The sequence below is a fragment of the Anthonomus grandis genome, chromosome 10, assembly GCF_022605725.1.
Source record: "Anthonomus grandis grandis chromosome 10, icAntGran1.3, whole genome shotgun sequence".
Lineage (NCBI taxonomy): Eukaryota > Metazoa > Arthropoda > Insecta > Coleoptera > Curculionidae > Anthonomus > Anthonomus grandis.
The window spans coordinates 5,118,447-5,144,470 of NC_065555.1; the positions used below are offsets into that span (position 1 = coordinate 5,118,447).

Here is a 26,024-nt window from a genome sequence, read left to right on the forward strand (position 1 = left end):
TGAGTACTTACACAACTCCTCGCGGTCGAGCGAGCTGACGCCCCCGCCGAAGAGACCCTTGAAGAAGCCAATTTTGGGGGGCTCGGGCATTTCGCTCGGTATGTACAACTCGCCCATCATCTCGGCCAAGTCGACACTAAAATATCGTGTGTTCCATTAATTTTTTATTATTATTTTTTGAATATTAACGTACCAAAATTCGGCACATAAGGTGAACTTTTGCAATTCAGAAGGCGAGGCCAGATACAAGCCGTGTCCCTTGTTGCTGAAGCTAAACGTTCGAGCGATCCTGAAACATTGCTCATAAGTTATCCCGTTTATTTATGCGGAAAAACTATTAAATTAATACCTAAACTGAAACGCTCTCCCTAAAGAGAATCAATCCAACTTACCAATATTTAATTAAAAAAAAAAAAGTCTGTCATAAAAAACCCCTAACATGCAGGAATTGTTTGCTTTTGCCTTAAAACCCATGCTTGCGGTGCTCCAAAGCCAATTTGTGTTTTGTATTGACCAAGTTTCTTTTTATTGATAAAATATTTAAGATGCCACCGTTGCCCTCTTGTCTAATAACGTAATCGTCAAATAAATTTAAATTACCCGCCTAGGGCGACCCATCACACGGATGAGTGAATTGGTCGCCCTAACGTAACTTTAAGGCAAGAAAGCAATCGTGGCAACAGTTCTATAAAACAATTTTACCCCACATTTGAACAGTTAGAACCTCTAAGTGCATTGTTAATTTGTGTTTGTTACATGTTAATTCCCTTCAAGTTACAACATATTTATTTAGCCCTATAGGTCCCAGTTTCCTTTAAATTCTCTTTATTACACCCTTACTAGTTGACCCCTAATAAGTAAGTACTACAATTTTATCTATAATAATACTCTGTCAGAGACAATCTTTTATATGATTTTATAAACAACTATAAAAAAAACAGTTACATAAGGATAATAAATAAGAGAGAGAGGTAGTGTGACTTACTGGTCAGTATCCTCGTTTACGATAAGTTGTTGTCCCCATATCGATAACATTGGGTCTACAATGCCCTTATTACTTGGTGTCTGGAAACTGCGGGTGAGAGAAACAATAATAAGGTGCATATTATTAAGTCTAAGGTGAGGCATAGATTATGTTCGTCCTATAGCTGTAAGAACTTTTTGCAAGACTATAGGGATCTTTTCGAGTGTCTCATCAAAGGCAATGGCGGTTTTTACATATGAAATGATTTTGGTATATGTCATACTCGGCTACGATGAGCAAAGACATTTTTTTTGTAAGATTTAATTTTTGAGATATTTTCAAAACCATTTGAGGCTCTTAAATAAGGGTCTCACTCAAATATGTGATGTTTCAGGGTGAACAAAAGTTGTTGTCCAATGATGTATATGGCATATGAAACATTGTGATATCTGAAGATTTTATACCTAAATAATTCACTTAGCTAAATGATTTTGGAAAATTCTGCTTTTTTTTGTAAATTTTCACATTTTTCTATGTATTTAAAAAATTATTTGATGCTCTTAAATAATAACTTCACATTAAGATGTGGTCTTTTAGGGTAAAAATTTTAAGGTATTAAGGATTTTTGTACCTCAAAAACTTTTGAAGGTAGAGGTATTTTGGTAAATCAAATAATTTTCACTTTTGAGCAAAAGCACTAGAAAGTTTTACAATGTCATAGACATTTCTTACTATATCTCCACAAAGAATAAATGTATTTTTATAAATCTTTCAGTCCAATTAAGAGCGATGCCTGATGATGGAATTGACTTACAAAACATTGCAATATTTGAAGTTTTTATAACTAAAAAATTCACTCAACTAAAGTGATTTTCTTTTGCACAATTTCAAATTTTTTTAAATATTTTCTAAATTGTTTAAGGTTCTTAAATAGGAGTTTTATTTAAATATATCGCCTCTCAGGTTGAACATTTTAAGGTATTAAGGATTTTTGCACCTTAAAAACCTATGAAAGTAGAGGCATTTTTGTACATCAGCTAATTTTCAATTTTAAGGATAAGCACTAAACTTTTACAATTTCACAGATATTTCTTACTAGATCTCTACAACCACTAAAGATATTTTAAAAAATCTTTCAGTTCAATCAAGAGCAATGTGATGATGTATTTGAAATATGAGACATTGTGATATTCCAAGATTTTATACCTAAAAAATTCACTTAGGTATAGTTATTTTGGTAGTCTCTTTTTTTTTTTGCAAATTTTTGCATTATTTGAGATAATCATTTGAGGCTCTGAAATAAGAGTTTCACTCAAATATGTAGCCTTTCAGGGTGAATATTTTAAGGCATTAAGGATTTTTGTACCTTAAAAATTTTTGATAGTAGAAGCATTTTTGTAAATCAGCATATTTCGCAGACATTTTTAACTACATCTCCTTAAGTACCAAAGATAATTTAAAAAATCCTTCAGTCCAATCGAAAGCCATGTTCGACGATGTAGTTGACACAGAAATCACTGTGATATCCTAAGAACTGGATTTACTAGTCGAAAAACTGGTCCAAACAATCAGTGCCAGTGACATGCCATGGATTGAGACACAAATATCCCCATACAAGGTTTAATATTATTAATCAAAAAAAAAGAAGTCACACTTAGTTAAACCGTACATAGTTATGAGTTAGAAAATGTATAGTAGTGTCATGATTATTATTGTGTTAGATATGAGCTTTTAAAGAAGAAAATATGAAAAACAGAATCATGCAAACCAGATGATGTGCTCTAAATCGGAAGGAAATTTGTGCCAGCAGCACTGCAGCAATTTGTTAAAAAACGCATTCAGTCTATTAAAGTTATTTGAACAATAACCCAGTACGGAAGCACTCACCTTAACTCTGGTAAAGGCAGGAAGTCAATGTCCAGAAGCGGCCTTAAACTGGGAAGACTGTAGGCCATCAGGTGGCCGCTCGATACGTAACTTACCAAACATACACTATCTAAAACCCACCCAAGTTTATTAAGGTTTAAATAGTTCAATTAATACTACCTTTAAAGGTTATCACATCAGCTTTGACAACAAAATCACTGTCCGCGGCCAACTGTTGGCGATAGACGCAGTTTTGAGTGGGAAGTCCCACGATTCGCGCTTGTTTCTCGCTAGCGATGACGACGTATTGGCGATCCCCGCTACAACTATCGCTTCGCCCGCTCGAGACGCCACCGTCCCCGCCCAGGGTCGGACTCATACGGTTCTGATTCCTTGTAGGAGTCCCTGTAAGTTTGTTTTCAGTTAGGTGCCTAAAGTTGGTATTAAACTTACGATCTCGTTCCCTTTTATCCCGATTGTCGTCCCTCCACACCTCGTAACTGGAGGGCACCAAAGCGCCATTACAGTCAAGGAAGGACAGTGTCAAGATGCTCCCTTTTAACCTGAAGATGGTCATGCCGACCATCGAAACCACCACCGGCTGGGAGCTTCTGCTGTCCGGATCCGGTGGGGTGATTACCACCGGTAGTACCGACCCTAGTGAGGTGCCTATCCATAACGTCGGGGTCAACAAGGTCGGTTCTGGAATGAATAGGGTTTTAGGTTTACTATTTTTCGATATTAAATGGAATTACCGGATTTTTTTGAATAGGAATCGACGAATACCAAACATTGGATGGCTTCGGAGGTGATGTTGTCCAGGCTGCTCATCGAACTGGATCTAGATCGGGAGAAACTGCTGTCCAGTTTGTCTACCCGACCCATAGAAATAATATGATGATTAATATATCGTTTGGGTATGAATATTGGGTTTGTTTTTTTAATTTTTTAATTTGGAGGCATTTTCTTACAAGCTTCAATAGTACAGAGGGAGAGATGCTTAAGTAGGTTATCATGAAAACAAGACTCTTTCGCAGTAAATGGGCTCTGCATCTATCATTAGTTAATTTTCAAGAGTTCCATTGATTGGACTCAAAGATATTTTAAGATATCTTTGGTAGTTTGGGTGACACAGTAAGAAATTTATGTGAAATTGTACCATAAGTCTAAATTTGCTTCACGAAAATGCCTCTACTTTCGAAAGTTTTTGAGGTACAAAAATCTTTAATACCTTAAAATGTTCACCATGAAAGGTCACATTTTTGTGTTAAGCTTTTATAAAAGACGCTCAAATATTTTCGAAATTATCTAAAAAAATCTGAATTTTGCAGAAAAAATAGAGATTACTAAAATCAATTTTATAGTGATCAAATTTTGGGATAACACAACGTTTTGTATGTCAAATACATCTTCAGACATTTCTTTTGATTGAACTGAAAAAGTTTTTAAAATATCTTTGGTGGTTTAGGAGATATAGTAAGAAATGTATGCGAAATTCTAAGATTTTAGTGGTTTTCCTTAAAAGTTCAAATTTGCTGGTGTACGAAAATGCCTCTACTTTTTAAAGTTTTTGAGGTACAAAAATTCTTAATACCTTAAAATGTTCACCCTGAGAGGCCACATTTTTGTGTTAAGCTCTTATTAAAGACGCTCAAATATTTTCAAAATTATCTCAAAAAATCTGAATTTTGCAGAAAAAATAGAGATTACTAAAATCAATTTAGTTAAGTGAATTTTATAGTTATCAAATTTTGGGATAACACAACGTTTTGTATGTCAAATACATCTTCAGACATTTCTTTTGATTGAACTGAAAAAGTTTTTAAAATATCTTTGGTGGTTTAGGAGATTTAGTAAGAAATGTATGTGAAATTCTAAAATTTAAGTGGTTTTCCTTAAAAGTTCAAATTTGCTGGTTTACGAAAATACCTCTACTTTTTAAACTTTTTGAGGTACAAAAATCCTTAATACCTTAATATGTTCACCCAGAGAGGCCACATTTGTGAGTGAAGCTCTTATTAAAGACGCTCAAATATTTTCAAAATTATCTCAAAAAATCTGAATTTTGCAGAAAAAACTAGAAATTACTAAAATCAATTTACTTAAGTGAATTTTAGAGTCATGAAATTTTGGGATAACACAACGTTTTGTATGTCAAATACATCTTCAGACATTTCTTTTGATTGAACTGAAAAAGTTTTAAAAATATCTTTGGTGGTTTAGGAGATATAGTAAGAAATGTATGCGTAATTCTAAGATTTTAGTGGTTTTCCTTAAAAGTTCAAATTTGCTGGCTTACGAAAATACCTCTAGTTTTGAGAGTTTTTGAGGTAAAAAAATCCTTAATACCTTAAAATGTTCACCCTGAGAGGCCACATTTGTGAGTGAAGCTCTTATTAAAGTCGTTCAAATATTTTCAAAATTATCTCAAAAAATCTGAATTTTGCAGAAAAAACTAGAGATTACTAAAATCAATTTACTTAAGTGAATTTTAGAGTCATGAAATTTTGGGATAACACAACGTTTTGTATGTCAAATACATCTTCAGACATTTCTTTTGATTGAACTGAAAAAGTTTTAAAAATATCTTTGGTGGTTTAGGAGATATAGTAAGAAATGTATGCGTAATTCTAAGATTTTAGTGGTTTTCCTTAAAAGTTCAAATTTGCTGGCTTACGAAAATACCTCTAGTTTTAAGAGTTTTTGAGGTAAAAAAATCCTTAATACCTTAAAATGTTCACCCTGAGAGGCCACATTTGTGAGTGAAGCTTTTATTAAAGTAGTTCAAATATTTTGAAAATTATCTCAAAAAATCTGAATTTTGCAGAAAAAACTAGAGATTTACTAAAATTAATTTACCTGAGTGAATTTTATAGTGATCAAATTTTGGGATAACATAACGTTTTGTAAGTCAAATACATCTTCAGACATTTCTTTTGATTGAACTGAAAAAGTTTTTAAATATCTTTGGTGGTTTAGGAGATATAGTAAGAAATGTATGCGAAATTCTAAGATTTTAGTGGTTTTCCTTAAAAGTTCAAATTTGCTGGCTTACGAAAATACCTCTACTTTTTAAACTTTTTGAGGTACAAAAATCCTTAATACCTTAAAATGTTCATCCTGAGAGGCCACATCTTTGAGTAAAGCTCTTATTTAAAAACCTCAAATAATTTCGAAAATATCTTCAAAAATTTAAAATTTTGCAAAAAAGGCAGAGATTATCAAAATCACTTTGGCTAAGTTGATTTTCCCGTTAGAGATTCTTGGGATATCACAACGTTTTGTATGTCAAATACATTATCAGACATTTCTTTTGATTGGACTGGAAGTTTTTGAGGTACAAAATTCATTAATACCACAAATTGTTCACCTTGACAGACGTATTTAGTGCGAAGAGTGCATTCAGCATATCTAATTTTTACCACGTATCAAAACTGTTATTTTCTACCCATGGAAGGAAACTATAACAGTCATACTTGTAAGAAAATAACCTTCCAATAAAAAAAAACCAAAATGTACCTAAAAAACATGCATTGTTTGAATAATTATACAGGGTGTAATAAAAAAAAACAAGTGGATCAAATAAAACTAAAAAGCAAATTTTTGTCAGTAGCTTAACCTCAGAAAGCAACAAAATCAATCCATGCAGCCTTATTTACAGTATTTCGGGGTGCTATTCAAAGGGAGTCATCCGCCTCCGCCATTTTGTTTTAACTAGTAACAAAATGGCGTCCGAGTATGCCTATCGTCATATGTAGCACCCCGTGGAGCGACATTAATTTTATACAATCATGCAAAATAATCAGTTTTCTCATATAAAAGTGGTTAAAGCATAACAATCGAGTTTCAAATTGGTTAACAGAAAAGAACACTGAACTGAAGAGGGTGAGTAAAGAAACGAAACAGGGAACACATAAGCACGAGGAAACAAAAGAATCAAGGGCGGAGAGGCGGGTGGGGGTTGTTAGGTTCGTGCAAAGCACACCGATATCATGTTTTCGTAACCCGTGGCATAAGTTTATTTGTGCGCTATAGAAGATACACACGTTACACAAAAGACTTCGCATTCAGATTTCGCCTTTATTATCCACATAGTGATCTTTGTCACTTGGTAGAGAAATAAAGCGACTAACTGAGAAAAAGAGAAAAGTATATAAAACAGTAACAGTGGTAACACAGATTTGGAAGTACATTTAGTCACCATTTTAGTAATGACCTGAGTGAGAGTGAGACGCATGCAGAACTATATTCGCTTTAAAATATGACAAAATTGCACGGCTTGACATATTTTAAATTTATACAGTAAGTACTAACTAAGTGAGTTGGCATACTGTGAAAAAGAACAAAAGAAACTTATTCATTGAATCTTATAATACATAGTCTGTTAGGAAAATAAGTTCTACGTACAAATCTACTGAGTGTGTTTTGAAACTGAGGTACTACTTGGTGTAAAAGAAAAAGTACTAAACAATATAGTAAAGTAATACGGCAAATTATACTACAATTTTAGTTATTCAATGATGTACTATCGAAATTATAATTTGAAAAGGTAATTAATAAAAAAATATATAACAATGATGAGTTAAAATAGGAAAAGTCTATAGTGAATAGGTGTAATGCTTAAGAATTCTTTCAAGGTATAGTCGAGGCAAATAAGGTGGTAGCTCAATAAATAATAAAGTTTGTAGAAAAATGTTTTCTGGCTATTAAGCGGTTTAATGGTAAAAATGCGTTCTTCCTAAAAAAATTTCTTTAGTATTAATTACGTTAGCGGGGGTTGTATGGTAAAAAAAAAATTTTAAGAGGGTTATGTCAGAAGGTCGAGGTAGACCAACCAAATCCAACGTTTTTTTAGCTAGATAAGTTAATTTTTTTTCATTGCCAATGTAGTCAAAAAACTCTAGGTCATAGTTTTCTCAAACACAATTAAGAAGCTCTGAAACCCAAAAACTTTTCTGAATTTTTAGGTGTTTAGGTAAGTGTAACAGTTTTAGAGATATTACTGTTCTTAGGGAGACACGCCCCTTATGATGCGACTACCGACAAGGCACTCAAAAAGGCTCTATAGATCAAAAAGTTTTCTTTAAAGACATTTATACTTTTAACAAAGTTTACAGGAAAATGTTTTCTGAATATTTGGGTGACACTCCCGTGTAACAAGGGACAGGAGTCGCGCCTGGACCGGGACAGTGCCCGGACAGTGGTTATAATTAATAACGTGTAACGTGGGCCTGTAATGATTTTTTAAATTAAGGTTTTTAAAGGCAGTTAAAAAAGCTCTGTAGTTCACTAACGTCCTTAACAAAGTTTGTAGAAGAATTTTTTCTGAATTTTCAGGTATTTTTTTTATTGAGATGAGTATAGACATTTTTCAGCTTAGTTCAGTTATTTAGTACTAATTTTAACTAGTACAAGTACATTTATCAGATATTACAGGAAGTATGGCGACCCTGACTAGGCACTCAAAAAATCTCTGTAGTTCAAAGAGCTTTCCTCAAAGTCACTTATACCCTTAACAAAATTTGTAGAATAATGTCTTCTGAATGTTTAGGTGTGTGTTTCATTTAACAAGTTTATATGAGCACCTTGAAGTGGTTTAGTGAAAATGGGTTAAAGATAATTGGCACGTAAATCGCTTTAGCCATCTTAAACCGGTTTAACTGAAATCGATAAGTGGATAACGGGGTTGTAAACCGCTTCAACTACCTGTCATCAATCAACCGATTTTAACGAATCAACCGGAAAAAATTTGGTGAGCTTATTTAAAATTTTGAAGTGAAGAAAGCTTAACTAAAAACACATTATTTGACAACGATAAAAAAGGATCAAAATATATTGAAATGTTAGATGGAAAAAGGTTCAGGAATGCGGAAATATTCAAGGTTATTACCTATATTTAGTATTAAAACTGTAGTTTTCCAAAAATGATTGAGGAATGTCTAAAGCCATTTCAGAAAGTACAAAGTCGTTTAATAAACAAACTCGTTGCCCTTCTCCTTTTTATTAAAACTCTTTTTTCTCCCAAGCACTAATTGGTTTAAAAAAAAACCATAAACAGACCAATAATATTGAAATTATCCATTATTGAATTTTAAACAATTGTTTTCACAATAAGATAACATCTTTACAAAATAAAAACAACACACAACCCGATAAACTTTTCACTTAATAAACTAGGCAGCTCAACAATTTTTTTTTAATTCCTAGGTTGGTAAAGGTAAACAGCTGATTAATCTTAACCCTAGAATGCTACTTGGGGTTCATTTGTACCCCATCATTAATCATATCTCAAGTTAAATGGAAGTGGGCCGGGGAACGAACGCCGACGTCTTATTAGTTTCAAGACGTGGCAAGTCAGTTCGCGTGCGACAATTGACATTGGCACACGGTTTTTTCTTTTCGAGATTTGTGATATTTGGGGTTAGCGCGTACCCCAGTGTAGCAGTTTAGGTTAAATATACTCTGTGATTATTTCGCTTCTTAGTAGATTTTTGTGATTATTATTATATGAGTAAGTATCTTTTTTTTGAAAAATATTTCTAAAATATGTCTATATACTTTGAAAATATTTTAGTTATTATATTTTTCTTTGATTTTTAAGTTATTATTGATTTTCTTTGTTAGGCTGCACGAATAATGGCTGGGCAGAAAAAGTTCTTCGACCTAACAAAGCCTGAAGATGTCGGAGCAATTCATCGCATTCTCTATGAATATGATTCAGACAATTTTTCGGATGACAGCGAGGAGGAAGATGCCGTTATACCTGATTTTAGAGAGGAGCCAAAAGAGAATCAAATCAATCTTAATTCTTTTATTGCACCAGAACAGACTCAGGATACCTTTCTATCTGATACAGATTCGGAAGATGACAATATACCATTGGCAGAAATACAGGCGATCAACAGAGATATGGTGGAAATTTTACCAGTGCCTACCAAATTAAGGGGTAAAAATGGGTTTATGTGGTCAGGTAAGAAAGGCGCAATTCATCGTACACCAAAACGAAATCTGGTTTTGCATTTACCTGGATAACAAAAACGAAGCAAAACATATAACATCGGGAACTGAAGCTTGGAAATTATGTTTCACTCAAGAAAATCTCGATAAAATTACCCAATATACTAATAACGAGATCCAAGTTCAACGATTGAAATATTCAAATAAGAACAATGACCAAGATACTGATGAACCTGTTATTGCGCCAGTAGGTAAGAGACCCTCTTGGACTAAGGATACAAACAGCATTGAACTCCAAGCACTTTTCGGGCTATTTTATTATGCCGGTGTTGTGAAAATGGCCGGAGTTTTGACCAAGGAACTATTTGATAAAGACACAGGAATTCCAATATTCCGTGCTACCATGCCCGAGGCACGTTTCAGGTTTTTGATAAACTATCTTCGCTTTGATGATAAGCAGTCTGCAAAGCAGTCAGAGCTGAAAGAAAAGAAACTGATAAGCTTGCAGCTTTTCGAGTATTTGAGAGGTCAATCGTTAAAATGAAAAACCTATATACTCCTTCAGAATATATTACAATTGACGAACAATTGGTTGGTTTTAGAGGGCGATGTCCTTTTAAAATGTACATCTCTTCAAAGCCCAATAAATACCGAATCAAAATTGTGTTGTCCTGTGATGCCAAAACAGCTTTTGCACTTGATGCTGAAATTTATATAGGAAAAGGTTCCACACCAACTGATGTTCCTGTAGCTCAGTATTACTGTAATAAGTTGACCAGTTCTATCCAAGGAACAAATAGGAACTTGACCATGGATAACTGGTTTACTTCTATTGAGACGGCGAAACATCTTTTGGAGAGGAAAATTACCATTCTTGTTACTGTGAGAAGAAATAAAAAAGAAATTCCCGAGTCGTTTTTGGAACTCAAAGAAAGGAATCAAAATTCTGCCATGTTTTGCTACAGTGGACATCTGACACTGTTATCATACTGTCCACCCAAGAGTGCTAAAAAAGCAGTAATTATGCGTTCGACAATGCACGAAAAAGGTGATGAGCCATTTACGACCAAGTTACCAGAAATTATTCAATTTTATAATTCTACAAAAGGAGGAGTGGATACTTTAGACCAGTTGTGCCACACTTATTCTACTGGTAGAAAAACACGTCGCTGGCCATTATGTCTGTTCTATAATTTGTTGGATATTCTGAGATATAATTCAATGATTCTTTTGCGTGGCTCTGGTGAAGTGAATAAAGAAATTGTAAAGCACAGGGGAGAATACCTCAAGAAGCTTGCCCTTGACCTGGTCAGACCGCACATGATTAGTCGTTTGGAAGCTCCAACTTAGAGGCGCGAACTCCGTGAAACTATATGTAGGGTCCTCAAGATAACCACTTCAGAAGAAGTACCTACTAGGCTTACAACAACAGTGGGTAGGTGTGTGCTTTGTCCCAGAAGAGAGGATCGAAAATCGAGATTAAGCTGTGCTGTATGCAAAAAGTTCGTGTGTTTGCAACATCAAAAAAAAAATGCTCAGTGTGTGCCGCACGAACATTTTATTATGGATGTGCGTTAAAAGTGTTCTTAGAGACTCGGTTTAAGTTATTATTTTTCTATAAGTGAATAAATTTTTCGTTTTTCTAAAATACAACGTGTTTTATTTGGGGTATGCTTGTACCCCTGTGTAGCAGATGTAGAGTCGGAAATAAGTGTAGCATTTCAGGGTTAAGGTGGAATCCCTTTCTTAAGCCTCCCATGTCTAGTTAAACTAAATTATCTCTAAACCGGTTTAGCCCCTAAAGTGATTTAATTTCCCATATAAACTTGGTAATTGAGTTAAGTGTAGTAGTGTTGGGATATTACAGTTTTTATGGAAGCATGACCTTCTGTGATGAAGTTCCCGGCAAGGCACTCAAAGTGCTTTCCTCAAATGCACTGACATCTTCAACAAAGTTTGTAGAATAATGTTTTCTGAATATTTAGGTGTTTGTTTCATTGAGCTAGATGTAGTAGTTTTTAGGATATTTGATTTAAAACAAACATATATTTTTTTAAAGCATTGCACCTATACTACACGAATAATATGAGACTCAACGCTAATAAGTATCATAATGAAAAAATCTTCAAAAACTTCATCTACTACTAACAATTTGTATGTCAAAAAAAAAAAAAAAAACTAATATAATATTAATGTGGTGACTTAGTGTACTACCAAAACTGCAATACTGGCGCGTCACCATCAGCTGCTGCTTAGTAAGTCGATCGGTGAAGCAGGGCGGCGGCTGGGCGGCAGAAGGCGGCGCGGCGCCGCCCGACGGCGTCTGCACCGCCCCCGGCAACGAATACGAATACGATTGGTCCTCCGAATATGACGCTGTTGACAAGCATTTGTGTAGTTTGCGGGTACCTTGACTCCGACTGCGTCTGGGCGGCTCGAAACCGCCCCCCCTCGAGGGGCGGCATGAGGACGAGGGGGCGTTCGGCGACGCGATGCCGGCCGGCGAAGGGGCGGGCGACGTGATTTGGTTGTTCATGGGGGCGGCGGAGGCGAAACATTGAAAGGGCGGCTGCTGCGTGGGCGGCGTGCCGCCGCTCGTCGACGACGTTTGATGGCATAACGGCACGAAACCGCCGCCGTTCATCTAACAACAACGGACAACACAAATATTGCGAGACGTCTCACACTTAAGCACATTTATGATGCGGTTTTGTCTTTGCTGAGCAAGAGGGGAGGAAGGGGGAGCACGCTATATTAATTAAGGCGTGGTTGTTTTTGATTTTTCTCATAACCGAGACATTGTTGCCGGTACTGTTGGAACGATCGGAGTACTGCAGGTGTAACTAAAACTAATGCGCAGTAATTAGGTGCAAATATCTCCCATAGTTTCCATTTATATAATAATAATAAGCGTGTACCGTTACCGGGTGACCCACTGCAAGTCTTGCACTCTAGCAACAAATTCAACGGTATTAGTGGACCACCCGATATACAAGCTGGTCCAGATCTTAAATAAGAAATTTTAACCACGTATTGTACCTCAAAAATAAGCTCGAGTTTGTCACAAAACAAATGCTAAAATTATTAAAAAAATAAAACTTTCACACTGCTTGAAATATTTCCATGAATTTGGGACACATAGTTTTTAAGCATTAAGAAGCACTTTTTGCCTACATTTTTTTTAAAATTTTATCAATAACGTCCGTACTGTATCGCATATTTTTAGACAAAACAATGATGCACCACTGGTTTTTCAAAAAATTAAATTTACTCTTGAAATCCTCAATTAAATTGGAGCAAATTCGGTTTCTTGACTCTTAAGTACGAAGCACCGATTGTGCACACTATCGGTGTAAATGTAACGTGTACTTGAAAAAAAAAGCGTTAACAGCCACACTTAAATACGTATTTAAAGATGTTCGAATTATAAATCATTTTGCCGAATACATAGTTCACATCACAGCATAAAGAAACGTTTCTTTATGCTGTGGTTCACATCGACGTCTAATAAACCCGACAGGAGCAATAGGGCCCAATAAGTTCTTCTCTTGAGTTCACAATCGTATATAATAATAATAATAATAAATGCCCCTACATTAGGTAAAAAATTTGTATACATTAAGATCCACATTGAAGATCTTATTATTTGGAAGTCTTAGATTAACTATAAGCACATTCAATCGGATAAAATTGTGTAAGTTACTGTAATCAATGTGAATAAAACAGATAAAGTTTCGAGAACAAAATATTATTTTATTAAATAAAGAAATACTACAACGAGCGCTTAGAAACCGACGGATAATAATACCGCAAATCGACTGACTCAACCTTCCAAAAACCCGGCCAAGAAGACGTGATGCCACTTTCTTTTTCTGGGTGGTTTATGATAGGGTGCATCGTTATCTTATCAGTTCTCTAAAGACCCCTTTGTAATCTGTTTGGGCTTGCTTGCTTTTTCCAGGGCCCTAGATGGCCATGAGCCATGACGTAGAATTAAAAACAGACTGGCACCATCTGTGTAATGGGTTACATTAGAATCTTTGTAATTAAGGTTATTTAATATATTATACAAAAATATCAAAGCCTGTGTTTTTATTCTAATTAGGACAGTGTTGAACTAGAAGAAACCTATCCATATTTAAGAAGCGTATTCAAGGCGTTATAATATAGGCTTGTTAAAGTGGAGATTTTAAAATGCATAGTGTTTTTAATGAGGAATCCCATTGCTTTAAGGCTTTTTTCCTAACGTTGTAAAAAATGACTAAATTTTGAATTTCACTAAAACAAAGCTCCTAGATCATTAACCCCAGTGACACGACTTAATTCAGCATTTTCAATATAATACTGGTTAGGATTAATTTTTCTAGTAAAAGAGATAACAGAATATTTTTTTTATGTTTAACGCCATTTTACTATTATCAAACCACGTAACACACCTGTTCAAATTCTGCTGTAGTCGGACACAGTGTTCATATCGTCGGTCATCTCACGAAGTGGCGTATCTAACAAAATTTCCAGAAAATAGTTAAGCCGGCAAAACAAGTTGCTTTTGAACTCACTTTGATGTCACGAAGCGGCGTATCTGTAACTGTTATAAAAATGGTGCAAATGTATATTGCATTTTCGGCGTATCTTACAAAATACCCGTACGATATCACACGTATAGTAAGATACGCCTATTCGTGTGAAACTTTTGAGTACAAACACTTGTATTGACGATAGCGGCGTATCTACTATTATTAACCTGTTGGTTCTCGTTCGGAGACGGTACACGGTCTGTGTACACTGTAAGGAAATGAGTGATCACATTGATAGATTTCCCAAGATGGAATCTCATTATTGTCGTGCTAGCACGACCAAGATGTACTTGCATCCAGATGTGAATCTAAGGAGAATGCATGGTATGTATCTAGATGAATTAAAGAAAATTGGAAGGATGGAAAAACCAAGTTTTCATACCTATAGAAGAGTTTTTAAGACTAAAAATTTATCTTTTCACTCACCAAAAAAAGATTTGTGTTCTCTTTGCGTATCCTATAGGGAAGGCGAAGAAACTGTTAAAGAGAAACTAAAAACTCTCTACGATATTCATATTGCTGAAAAAACAAGGGTTCGTTTACTGAAATCCCAGTGTTAAAAAAATGCCATAGAAGATTCATCCAGTGTGTGTGGTGTTTTTGACTTACAACAGGTGATTTATGTGCCACTTTCCAATGAAAGCGCCATTTTTTATAAAAGTCGTTTGGCTACATACAATTTTACGTTTTATAACATAGCAACGAAAGAGAGCTTTTGTTTCGTGTGGAACGAAGCAGTCAGTAAGCGTGGTTCTTCTGAAATAGCATCCTGCGTATCACAAGTCCTGGAATATTATAGTAAGAAAAGTATTCGGAATTTTTATTTGTACGCAGACGGATGTTACGGCCAAAACAAGAATTCCATCGTCGCTTCTATGCTGATTCATTCCATAAGCAAATTTCCCACAATAGAGGAAATCTCTTTACGTTTTTTTGAAACAAATCATGGGCAGAGCGAAGGAGATTCAGCCCACAGAGCTATTTCCAAAGCTGGTATTATATTTTGCCTTCTCAACTATACTCAATAATTAGTCTGGCACGAACAAAAAGACCTTACAGGGTTATTCCAATGCTGTTCAGAGACTTTAAAGATTTTAAGTCATTGTCAAAAGACCTTAGAATCTTAAGTATTAGAACTTAGAAATAAGATTGGAATTATTAGTTAAACAAGCTGACCGTCTTAAAATATTTTTTAAAAACAGCCATTTAGAGCCTGAGTATGACTGTATAGTTCTAAAACGTGTAAACCTTGATGTATCAGCATTAGAACTACCTCAACTAAACAAGAAACTTCCAAAAATATCTGAAAAAAAATATAAAGACTTGATTTCATTGTGTAAGGAGAAACTCCAGTAATTCGTTCACCGGTTCGTTCATCAATAGTTTTTCCTCTCTCTTCCCCACACTGACGAATAGGCATAACTTAGGAATGAAGTTTTGTCACTACTAATATTATTAGTAATACTTAATACTTTTTTTGTTTTCAATATTATAAAATGCAGAAAACACTGTTAATTTTCGTTCAAAGTTTTTTTTTTGTTACAGCATAATGATATTTTCTTCATTTGTGAATTTGATTTATTTGTTTTTTAATGCTTTTTTAATATTTTGATTACTGTTTATTTTATTTTGTCATAAAATATTATTTGATTTTTAACTAGCTATTTTTTTGTGCCTACTTAATTTTCAATATTTTTTAAGGATAAGAGACGTATCTCACAAAAGTCAAGATTTAGTTTCACACCAAGTGACGTATCTGCATTCAAAATTATTTTTTTCGAAAGCGTAGTTATAACGCTTTATGCGACAGGTACTCACAGGCTACATAGCAGTACGCAACATATAATAATATTAGATCTGAATCTCAATTATTTCCGGCTCTTCGGCAATTCAAATATGAAGCATTTTCGTTTTTTGCCTCTCCTGAACAATTTGCTAAATGAAAGATACGCCACTTCGTGAGATGACCGACGATATGTGTTTAAAATCGTCTGCAAACAGAAGCTTAGCAGAGTTAGATAGGCAGTCTGGCAAGGAGTCAATGTATTTATAATTGAGGATCCAAAGTACCTTCCTTGTGGTACTGCTGATGTTACTATAAACGTGTTTGATCTTGAAGAGCCAATTTGCTGAACCCTGTCTGTCTTATAGGACTTCAACAAACAGGAAGCACTAGTTCATGGTCGACTTTATCAAATTTTTTCTTACAGTCAGTATAAACTACGCACAATTGATGTTTATTGGAAATAGCTTTAGCTACTAATTCTAAAATATGCGCGATGTAGTGGCAGATTTACTCTTTAGGAACCCATGATGAAAGTCGTATCGTATGTAGGTACACATTGTCATAATTTTTTTATTATTTTAAATTTAATCACCAGGTTCCCACTTTTCCAAAGCTCCCACTTTCTTCTTAAGACGAGCTTCAAATATTAATAATATTCGAAGCTGACAACAGTTTTTCTCTCCATTTGTTTTATATAAGAAGGAAATTACAAGTTTTTATCAATATACTCAATAATGTATTGAAAGGAGAAATTGGAAACCAAAACTGTCTTTTACATTTTTTAAATTAAATTATTCTACCCTTAAGACAGTAGTTGTGTGTGTATTGAATTGGCCTAATCTTAGAAGATTACTACAAAACGGTGGTAAACTTATTGCTATATCAGATTTTAGCGATTTCTTCTTTCATGAGAATGTGCTTTATTTTTTTTTATCCAGAAACGGTGCCTCGTAAGTAAAAAGTCAAGAGACTTAATTTTCGTTAAATTAAATGAGGATTTTAAGAGTCATTTTTATTTTTGGCAAAACCAGTATGCATATCATTTTTTTATCTAAAAGTATTCAGTCTCGATGCAATACAGAAGACACTGGTAGAATTAAAAACATATTATGCAAAAAATTGATGCTTAAAAACCCAAATTCATAGTAATATTTCAAGCAGTATATTTTTTTTCCTATAATTTGTAACAACCTATATCCCGGAAAGGAAACATTCCTCGACATATGTTTATATGACAAACTAGGTCCTATTTTTGCCTTTTTTGTTAAACTTTCTTAGTTAAGATCTGACTCACCCTGTATAGCACGGGTGCCTCATAATCTAATTTTTAACACTTTAAAATAGTTCGTAAGCTGATCTAGTTTCTATATATAGTAAGTAGATTTATGTTACAAAGGAGGGCCTATGATAGTGTGCTTTTATTTTTACCCGATACCCAAACGGTGGCGAGCGTGAGGGCTCTGCAAGTGAGGGGGCGGCGAGTGTCGGTACCTCCACGTCCTCCGTCCTTGGGCCAAAACCACCCGATACAAAGTCAAAACCTACCGCCCTCCTTTGGGGAGGAACAACTTGTAATTTCAATCGAACCAATTTTTTGTGGGAGAAAGAAAACATACGAAGCGGGAGGGAAAGTGTGAGTTTAACAAAAAAAAACAGAAAGCAGAAATAAAACAATGATAATCTGACATGTCTTATGTATATATGTACCAGTCTAATGTTCTAACTCTAATCTCTTAAGAATATTCTACAGAAGTACCAAAAAATTCTATATAAGGTTTTCCTAACAGTCTCTGGGCGCTTTAAGTAAAATTGTGATTTTTTAAGAGAAAGCTTTTATTTTTTAAACACTTGATGCTGTGATTGACCAATATACCGAGAGGCAATATTACAAGGATTAAATAGTATGAAACATATGGACATTGTTGATCCGTCACAGTTGACTTTGTTAACAGCTACAGCAATATAACCTCAACTGCCTGGAATAAAAAACAAAATTCTTCCAGGCAGTTGAAACCATTGCTTACTTCAAGAAGAAGAGGGTCGACGTTTGTCAACTGTCAACAATGTCACTGATATCTCTTACATTTGACAATTTAGACATTCGGTCATTCTCATGGAGATAACTTACTCTCCTGTCTCCATTCTTCTTGCATTGACGTTACGTACACATCTCTCACAATTGACATTTCAGTCAGGAGTGACGTTATTAACAAACCCCTACCTACTGCTCTTCTCTTTTTTAAGTAAACAATGGCCTCAACTGCCTCGAAAAATTTTGTTTTTATTCCAAACAGTTGAGGCCATTAGGGTGACGTTGCTGTAGCTGTCAACAACGTCATGTCGATCTGTCGCAGTTGACATTTCCGGCAGAAGTGACATTGCTGACAATTGACAGATATCAATCCTCTTCTCTTTTGAGCACGAACTCTGGGATTCTTAGAACGTTCAGGTAATGGGGAAATTAAAAGCTGTCCGCAGTATCTCTTCATCTATATATATCACCGATCTTTTAACATCAGATGTACGTACATCGTGCAATACGAAATTGATAACATAACCTTGAAGAAGCAGATTGACTTTTCTCCTGACTGCTGGGTTACATGAGTGCGAGAGAGACAGAGAGTGTGATAGAACAAGTGATTTTAACCTCGCCGTATACACAGCATGGGCGTTGGATGTCCTGAGAAATGTCTAGGGTTCATGCTTTTGAGTAAACAATATCTACAACTGCCTGGAATTTTGTTTTTATTACAGGCAGTTGATGCCATTAAGGTGATGTAGCTGTCAAAAATGCCACTCATCTGCTACAGTTGACATTTTAGACATACGTCAACCATCTGCTATGTGTTAGCAATGGCTTCAACTGCCTGGAAGAATTTTGTTTTTTATTCCAGGCAGTTGATGAGGACGTCATCATTCTTCTCGTTCAAATGACAAATAACTTCAACTGTATCCATAAAAACTCTGTTTTTATTCCATGAAGTTGATGATGTCATTGAGGTGATATAGCTGTGGCTGTCAACAACGTCATGCCGATCTGTCACAGTTGATAATTCAGAGAGGGGTGACATTGTTGACAGCCAACTTTTTGCTTTTCTTTTTTAGGTAAATAGTGAACTCAATTTTCTGCTCTTCTGCTTTGGGTGAACAATGGCCTTAAGTGCCTGGAAGAATTTCGTTTTAATTTCAGGCAGTTATTGCCATTAAGGTGATGAAGAACGTCACTCATATCTGTCACAGTTGACAGATCAGTGAGAAGTGACAGTTGACAAACGTCAACACTCTGCCTTTCTCTTGTAGTAAACAAAAGAAACTAGAGGTAAAGAAACTGATCGTCGCGCTTCCTAAATGAAATAATGCGTACGGAAGATGAATGAACGATAACTGGGTTCGCAAAGTAGCCACCTGGGAGCTGATGGTCAGAAGTGTACCTCGTACCCTCTATTTGGTTACTCTGCACGTGGCAGTATTCTATCCTTGTATCCTATTAACTGTCAAAACATGGGTCGAGCCAATCACAGTGAATTAATACACTTTAATTGACAGCGCCGACGTGGCTAATTTCTGAAATTAGTTATCGTTCAGTTTCAGATCATTTTCCTTAACTTTAGCCTCCTTGGAGTAAACAAGTGCTTCGACTGCCTGGAAGAATTTTGTTTTTATTCCAGGCAGTTGTTGTCATTATTGAGGTTATATTGCTGTAAATGTCAAAACAGCGTCACGCCTACCTGTCACGGTTGGAATGACATTGTTAACAAATGACAAACGTCAACTTTCTGACTTTCTCCTTTAGAGGTTTTAGGTTAACAGTGGCCTCAACTGCCTGGAAGAATTGTGTTTTTATTCTAGACTGATGCATTAAGATGATATATTTGTTAAAAAACATCCAATCTGTCATAATTGACCTTTTAGACTGATGTAGCATTGTTGACAGTTGACAAAAGTTAACTGTCTGCTCTTCTCCCTTGCGGAAACAATAATTCCGTGCCATCCTTCATTCAGTCAACATGTGGTTGTTTTTTTCCCTTTCTATCCTTCTAATTGCTTTCTTGCTAAACCTATTCACATTGGATGATAGGATATATCATGATAGAGACGTCAACGTGCATTTAAGAATTAAATTTTGTAAAATTAATATGAAGAGATTCTTGGACAGTCGTTATACAAACGCGAGTCAAATGAGGAAGAAGAAAAACCATAGATTCAACTGCCTGGAATAGGCATTTGATGCGAACAAGGTGATGTAGCTGTCAACAACGTCATTTCTATTTGTCACAGTTGACATTGCCAGTCGGTATATACGCATGACTATTACAAAATGACTCATCAGCGACAAAAAAAGTAAGCAACACTTCCAAAAAAATTCCGTCCATACACCTTTAAAAAAAAATAATAAAAAAAAGCAAACAACCCAAAAAACAAAAAAGAAAAACGCGAAATAGAGACTTACTAAAACGTCGCATAAAATTGCCGGTAAACGAGGGCTGGGGGCTGGTCACCGTCGAATCGTCCTTCTCCCTCAAATCTTTCAGGACCTGCCCACCGTCCGTTTTTAAAAATTTCACATTCGGAACGGACAACAGCCGTTCACCCTCCCTACTACTTTTGGCGGTACTTTTCTTTCTCACGCCCCGCGGCGGTCGTACCGGAGGAAACGTTTCCTCCTGCATCAGTTCCAAATTGTCCGGTCTCACGATCACGCAGCTCATCTTACGCCGCTGCTGATCGATATCGACCATCGTCGACGAATTATCGATTTCTAAATCGTCCTCTATCTCTAGAGTACTGGGGGACAGTTGGCCGGACGACGGTTCGCTGTAGTACGACGTAAAGTGGTTCTCTTGCTGCGGACTTTTTGCACGATTCAATTGGTCCACCTACAGTTGGTTGGATTAAATGGGATAAGTGCCGTGTGCTCCTGTTGGTGACGTCGTTCAGGTCGAAATATAAAGTCTGTTAAAACTAGTAAGAGAAGTGTTTCAACCCGGAAGAAGGAAGTTAAACGGAAATCCAGGGTGTCAAAGAAGTGGATGACGAGGAGTTTGTCCGTCAACTTTGGAAAAGTTGGATTTGAAGGGATTTAAAGGAGTTATTGATGTTTCAGTGGCACTACATCGGATTAAGGCTTAGAACATTGAAAGACTGGAAGCAGTAGTATTGTTTTATGTCTGTCAAACTTTTATGATGTTATAAAATGTTTTTTTTTGCAATTTCTACATAAGCATTATGTTCCACGGTATGCTACTTCTAGGCTTTCAATGTTTCAAGGTAAAATAATTTTGATCTGTCGAGTGGATGGATGACTTGTTACTTGACGATTAGGAAACCTTAACAAAAAAAAGTGCCTTTAAGTTAAGGAGCTTTAAGTAGGGGTACATTTTCTCTCACTGTTTTTTTAACAAATTATTTTCGACCTTTACTTCGCCATCAATTAGAACACGCTCACGTGTCCCACGAGGATACACTCTCAATAAGTTGGCCTCAATGATGACTCTATTCCAATTCATTCTTCAGGTTATTAAGTCCCAAAGGTATAAAAGCTTACAGTTAAGGAAGCAACCGTAGTTGGTTAGTCATTTTACGATCGCTTACCATAGATTATGTAACCCGCAAGCATGAAACCCTGAAGAAGCATTCCAAAATACAAATGTTTACCTTTAAACCAAGAGAGACCGGCCCTCAAACGCTCCCTTAGATTTAAAAATCGCTCGGCTTTTCTCACATGTGAATCATCTCCGCCACGTAGGTCTACTACTGTCCGCTGGAAATGCATAACAGGCAATAAAAGTCGTAAGACAAATGTTGCTGCTGCTAATTTTTTTTTTAAATATGAAAAGCTTGATGGAATAGAGACCCATTAAGCGCAACTTTTAACACCATAATAATTTAACTAACTAACCACGACGGTGCTGTCCTCCAGGGACTCCGGAGATTGCGGCATGTCCTCCTCCTCATCGAACTGATCGATCACGTCACTTCCGGGCAACACCCCCGAATAAAAAATACTGTGTCTCTTATTGTCTTTCAGGGGGTTTTTCAGTTTGATGTCCACCCTGCTCAGTTGCCTCTTGAGGCCCTTCCACGTGGAGGATTTCCTTCGGGTGGCCAGTTGTGGGGGCGGCGGATCCTCCTCGGTCGCCTCTTGGGCCTGTTCGACGGGGGTGGGACAGGGAGCGAATGGAAACGGAGACTCGGGAGAACGGCCCATCTAATATCCCGCAGGGGGGGGGGGTTGTTAATCAATTATATTTCGGCCCTTCATTCTTCATAGATTACTGTTCAATTATTCAGTATGTAGTACCGCTTCCGGTGCTAGGTGGCCTCAAGTATAAAAGTCAGATAGATTTACCTGACAGGGGTCACCTACTTACTGACACGGCTGTCAACCTGAGCTCTGTCTAGTTTCAGCATTATTGCATGCACTGAAAACTCTTAAGTAAAAATTAAAGCAAAGGAAATAGTTGATACTAAGGACACGAGAGCGCTAGCAGCCAATCATTGCTTGTGTTTTCCTTATAATGGATTGTTGTTGCTAGTTTTGGGTTCTTTTGATTGTTCTTTGAAAGATTTTGATTATTTCTATTATACTTGAAATGGTGTTTATCAGTTGTGTTTCGAGTTTAAAAAAATTATAATAAGAACATTCAAATGCATTCCTTTCCAAGCAATCAATCTGTAAGCAGTGCTATAATAATTTGGCTAATTTTTTTATAACAAATTAATTTAAAATTTTTTAAAAATTTGTCTATATTATTCTTGTTATTTCATTAACGGATTTAATTCATACATCCCCCTTTCCTTTTATTTTGTTTCCCGGTTAATCTTTAAACTTACTGATGGATGACAGCAGTGTCGGTAAGTAGGAGACCTGTCAGATAAATTAATCTGACTTTACACTTGGCGCCACTTAACACCGAAAGCAGTACTACATAGTGAATAATTGTCTAGTAATCTATGAAGCGCCTCATATAATTTCGATCGAACTTCCTGAAGTTTGTTTGATCGATAAACATAATGTGCTAAAAATTGACGAGTAGTAAATGTGCAATGAGCGTACGTGGAGTAAATCGAGTTGGCTCGAAAAAACAAAAATAAAAAAAAACGTAAATCGGTTTGTTGTCCGAGCGAATACGTGCTACTTGTTAGGATTGGCAAACTTAAGAAAAAATTATGTGCCTTATTGGTTATGTCAAAAGGGTTTTCTAATTAATTGAGCAAGAGAGAGAAGAAGAGGAACTAGCTAAGGCTACGTGTCACGGTATATACACGAAAGTTGCCTTCATTTGGTGTCATTTTAAAATGTCAATTAGGCGGCACAGTTTATGACGTCACTCCCTAAACCTAAACCGGCCGATCAAGCGAGCCGTGACTGTAGTGCGCATGATGGTACAAGAGGACGCCATTTTGAAAATTGACAACTGTCACCCTAACGTCAACAGATCAATTTTTGTCACTAGTATTCCTAGTATTCAGTTATGTTGGGAATAAAAAAAAAAGTTAATAAGTCAAGTAAACTGTGTTTAATTTATTAATGCCATCTCATGCGTGATGTCGTACTGCCTAGACGTAACAGATCAAGTAAGCTGTGACTGCTCTACGCATGACGTCATACGTATATTAAGAACAACAGTGCACACATGACTTGTGTGAAAAGTATAGTGACTCCCGACAAGTATGACAGACAGAAACAGTGGCGAAGCTATTAAAGTTGTAATGTACGTATATGCAGATGACTGTGATGATATCACATTAAAATACAAGATGGCGGCCACGTGTACTTACTCTAGGTTCTTGACAATCTTCTTGCAAAGTTAAGCATTTTTTCAGTCATTGACAACACATCGATCACCCGACAAAGATCGGGTCAGAATTTTCGAAATTTAAACAATAAACTTTAAATATATTTGAAAGAGGGTCTCTGACTTGGACAGTTAGAACGAGTTGTATGGACCGAAAAACCTAAATTCTTTTGTCATTTTCAGAGCGCCACCTACAAGACCTTGAATAAAAAATTAATAATTTTGAAGAAATGTTTTGCCATTATTTTGAAATAAAAAAAGACAGAAATTAAAACATTAGAACCCGAACTACTGACCAGGAAACCTAAAACAATTTGCTGACTTGGGTGATGCTGACGCTTTAAGCAGTTAATAAGAGAAATGATATTTCCAGAAACAATTTGATAAAAAATGCTAAAAAAAACTAGTTTACTTATCACTGTGAGGCGCGCCTGATATACATCTTCTTTTTGTGACTAAAAAGTGGCAACACTGAAATATTCGTAATGGCTCAACAACCAGTCACGTCATATAGTAGTTTTTTTATTACTGTCAACTTTAGAAGCTACGCCTGGGGAGTGACGTCACGGCCAAAAATGCCCTCACATTAGACAATAGGAACGAGTGGACTGACCTGGTCGATGCTGGGACTGCGCGGTTGCCGGTCGTAGTCCTGCGCGCCGAACTCGGGCCCCATTTGACCGAGATGTTGCAGCTGCGTCACGTGGTGCCCCTGGTTCTTCTTCGGGCTGCGCACCGGCAAACGGGAGTACGGATCTTGTGCCCCATACAGGTCCGGACTGCCGACGTTCAATAGACACACCCGCTGCTCGATGTCCACTATTACCAAACCCGATTCGTTTCCGTATGCCATTCTGAAATTAACGATTATCGTGCAAAAACTTCAAGTTTAAAAAACTATTTTATTACCACGCATTAACATTAATACATTACAATTTTTTTCTTTTATAAGAATATTTAAAAATATTAAGGGTAAAGCGGAACTGCTATAACTGCTTATAGAGCAGTGTATTATGCCCTTTTTGGGTCGCATCTCTCTTGTACGTGTTGCGTTACTCAATTTGAGCGTATTCTCAAGCTTCAAGAAAGAGCTCGTTACTTTCGAGAATTCGTTACTCACTTGGGCTGGGGCTAAACAGTAGAACCCACTGCCAGGATTTATTTAATATTAAAAATTTTAACACTTCCTTCGTTATTCATATTTGAATCTATTTGTTTAATCCGTAAGCATGTTATAGCAATAAAATTAAACTATTTATGTGTACAAATGTGAGTAAGCGAGTGATAGGTTGAACCGTAAGAGGAATTTGTTGTGTTTTTGAAGGTGGTAGACAATGGTACAGTGAAAACATCTTGTCGAACTTGCATTGTTCAAGGAACATGCAATAGATGCCTCCCATTGCAAACCCAAGCTCTGGCTTCGATATGTGGACGACACCTTCATCATCTGGGACAAAGAGGAAAAAGCACTTCAGGAGTTTCTGCTTCACCTCAACAACTTCAGACCAACAATCAAGTTCACGATGGAGACAGAGAAGGACTCAGCTCTACCTTTCCTAGATGTCCTCGTTAAAAAGGTCGGTGGAAATCTACGAACTTCAGTTTATATATAGAAAACCAACACACACGGGCCAATATCTTCACTATGAGTCCAACCATCCTGCAACCACCAAAGTAGGCATCATAAGATCCCTCTACAATAGAGCTCGAACCATCTGTAGAAGCGACGAGGATCTCAAGACTGAAGTGGATACCATCTACAAAGACCTACAACAGAATGGATATCCAAAGAAGCTAATAAGTAGGACCATCCAAAGGACGCGTCCAAATCAAATCAGAGACGAAGCCACCACGACAACCAGACTTCTACCCATACCTTACATTAGGGGTACATCGGAACAAATCCGACGCATTGCCAGCAAGTACAATATTAGAACTGCCTTTAGATCTAGCACCACTATCAGAAGCGTGGTATCAAAGACCAAACTAGATGGCCTGTTGGATACCAAAAATTGCGTCTACCAGATCCCATGTGAGTGCGGTGACTCATACATAGGTGAAACGAAGCGCCCCCT

General features: G+C 36.3%; 1 protein-coding gene across 6 annotated transcripts in view; it reads right to left on the minus strand.

Moving 5' to 3' along the window:
* The window catches only part of LOC126741535 (syntaxin-binding protein 5), a 66,072-nt gene that overhangs the window by 11,835 nt on the left and 28,213 nt on the right, over positions 1 to 26,024 (minus strand). Inside the window, exons 12-21 of one of the 6 annotated variants that reach the window (XM_050447988.1) lie at positions 24,563 to 24,803; positions 22,050 to 22,358; positions 20,601 to 21,027; positions 3,586 to 3,702; positions 3,284 to 3,532; positions 3,011 to 3,235; positions 2,852 to 2,960; positions 986 to 1,072; positions 194 to 289; positions 12 to 136 (exon numbers count right to left, since the gene is read on the minus strand). In XM_050447988.1, coding sequence (XP_050303945.1) covers positions 12 to 136; positions 194 to 289; positions 986 to 1,072; positions 2,852 to 2,960; positions 3,011 to 3,235; positions 3,284 to 3,532; positions 3,586 to 3,702; positions 20,601 to 21,027; positions 22,050 to 22,358; positions 24,563 to 24,803 — 1,985 coding nt within the window. Of the gene's footprint in view, positions 1 to 11; positions 137 to 193; positions 290 to 985; positions 1,073 to 2,851; positions 2,961 to 3,010; positions 3,236 to 3,283; positions 3,533 to 3,585; positions 3,710 to 12,001; positions 12,432 to 20,598; positions 21,028 to 21,805; positions 21,912 to 22,049; positions 22,359 to 24,562; positions 24,804 to 26,024 lie in introns of all 6 variants that reach the window. The other 5 variants (XM_050447987.1, XM_050447991.1, XM_050447992.1 and 2 more) reach the window with 5 other exon arrangements.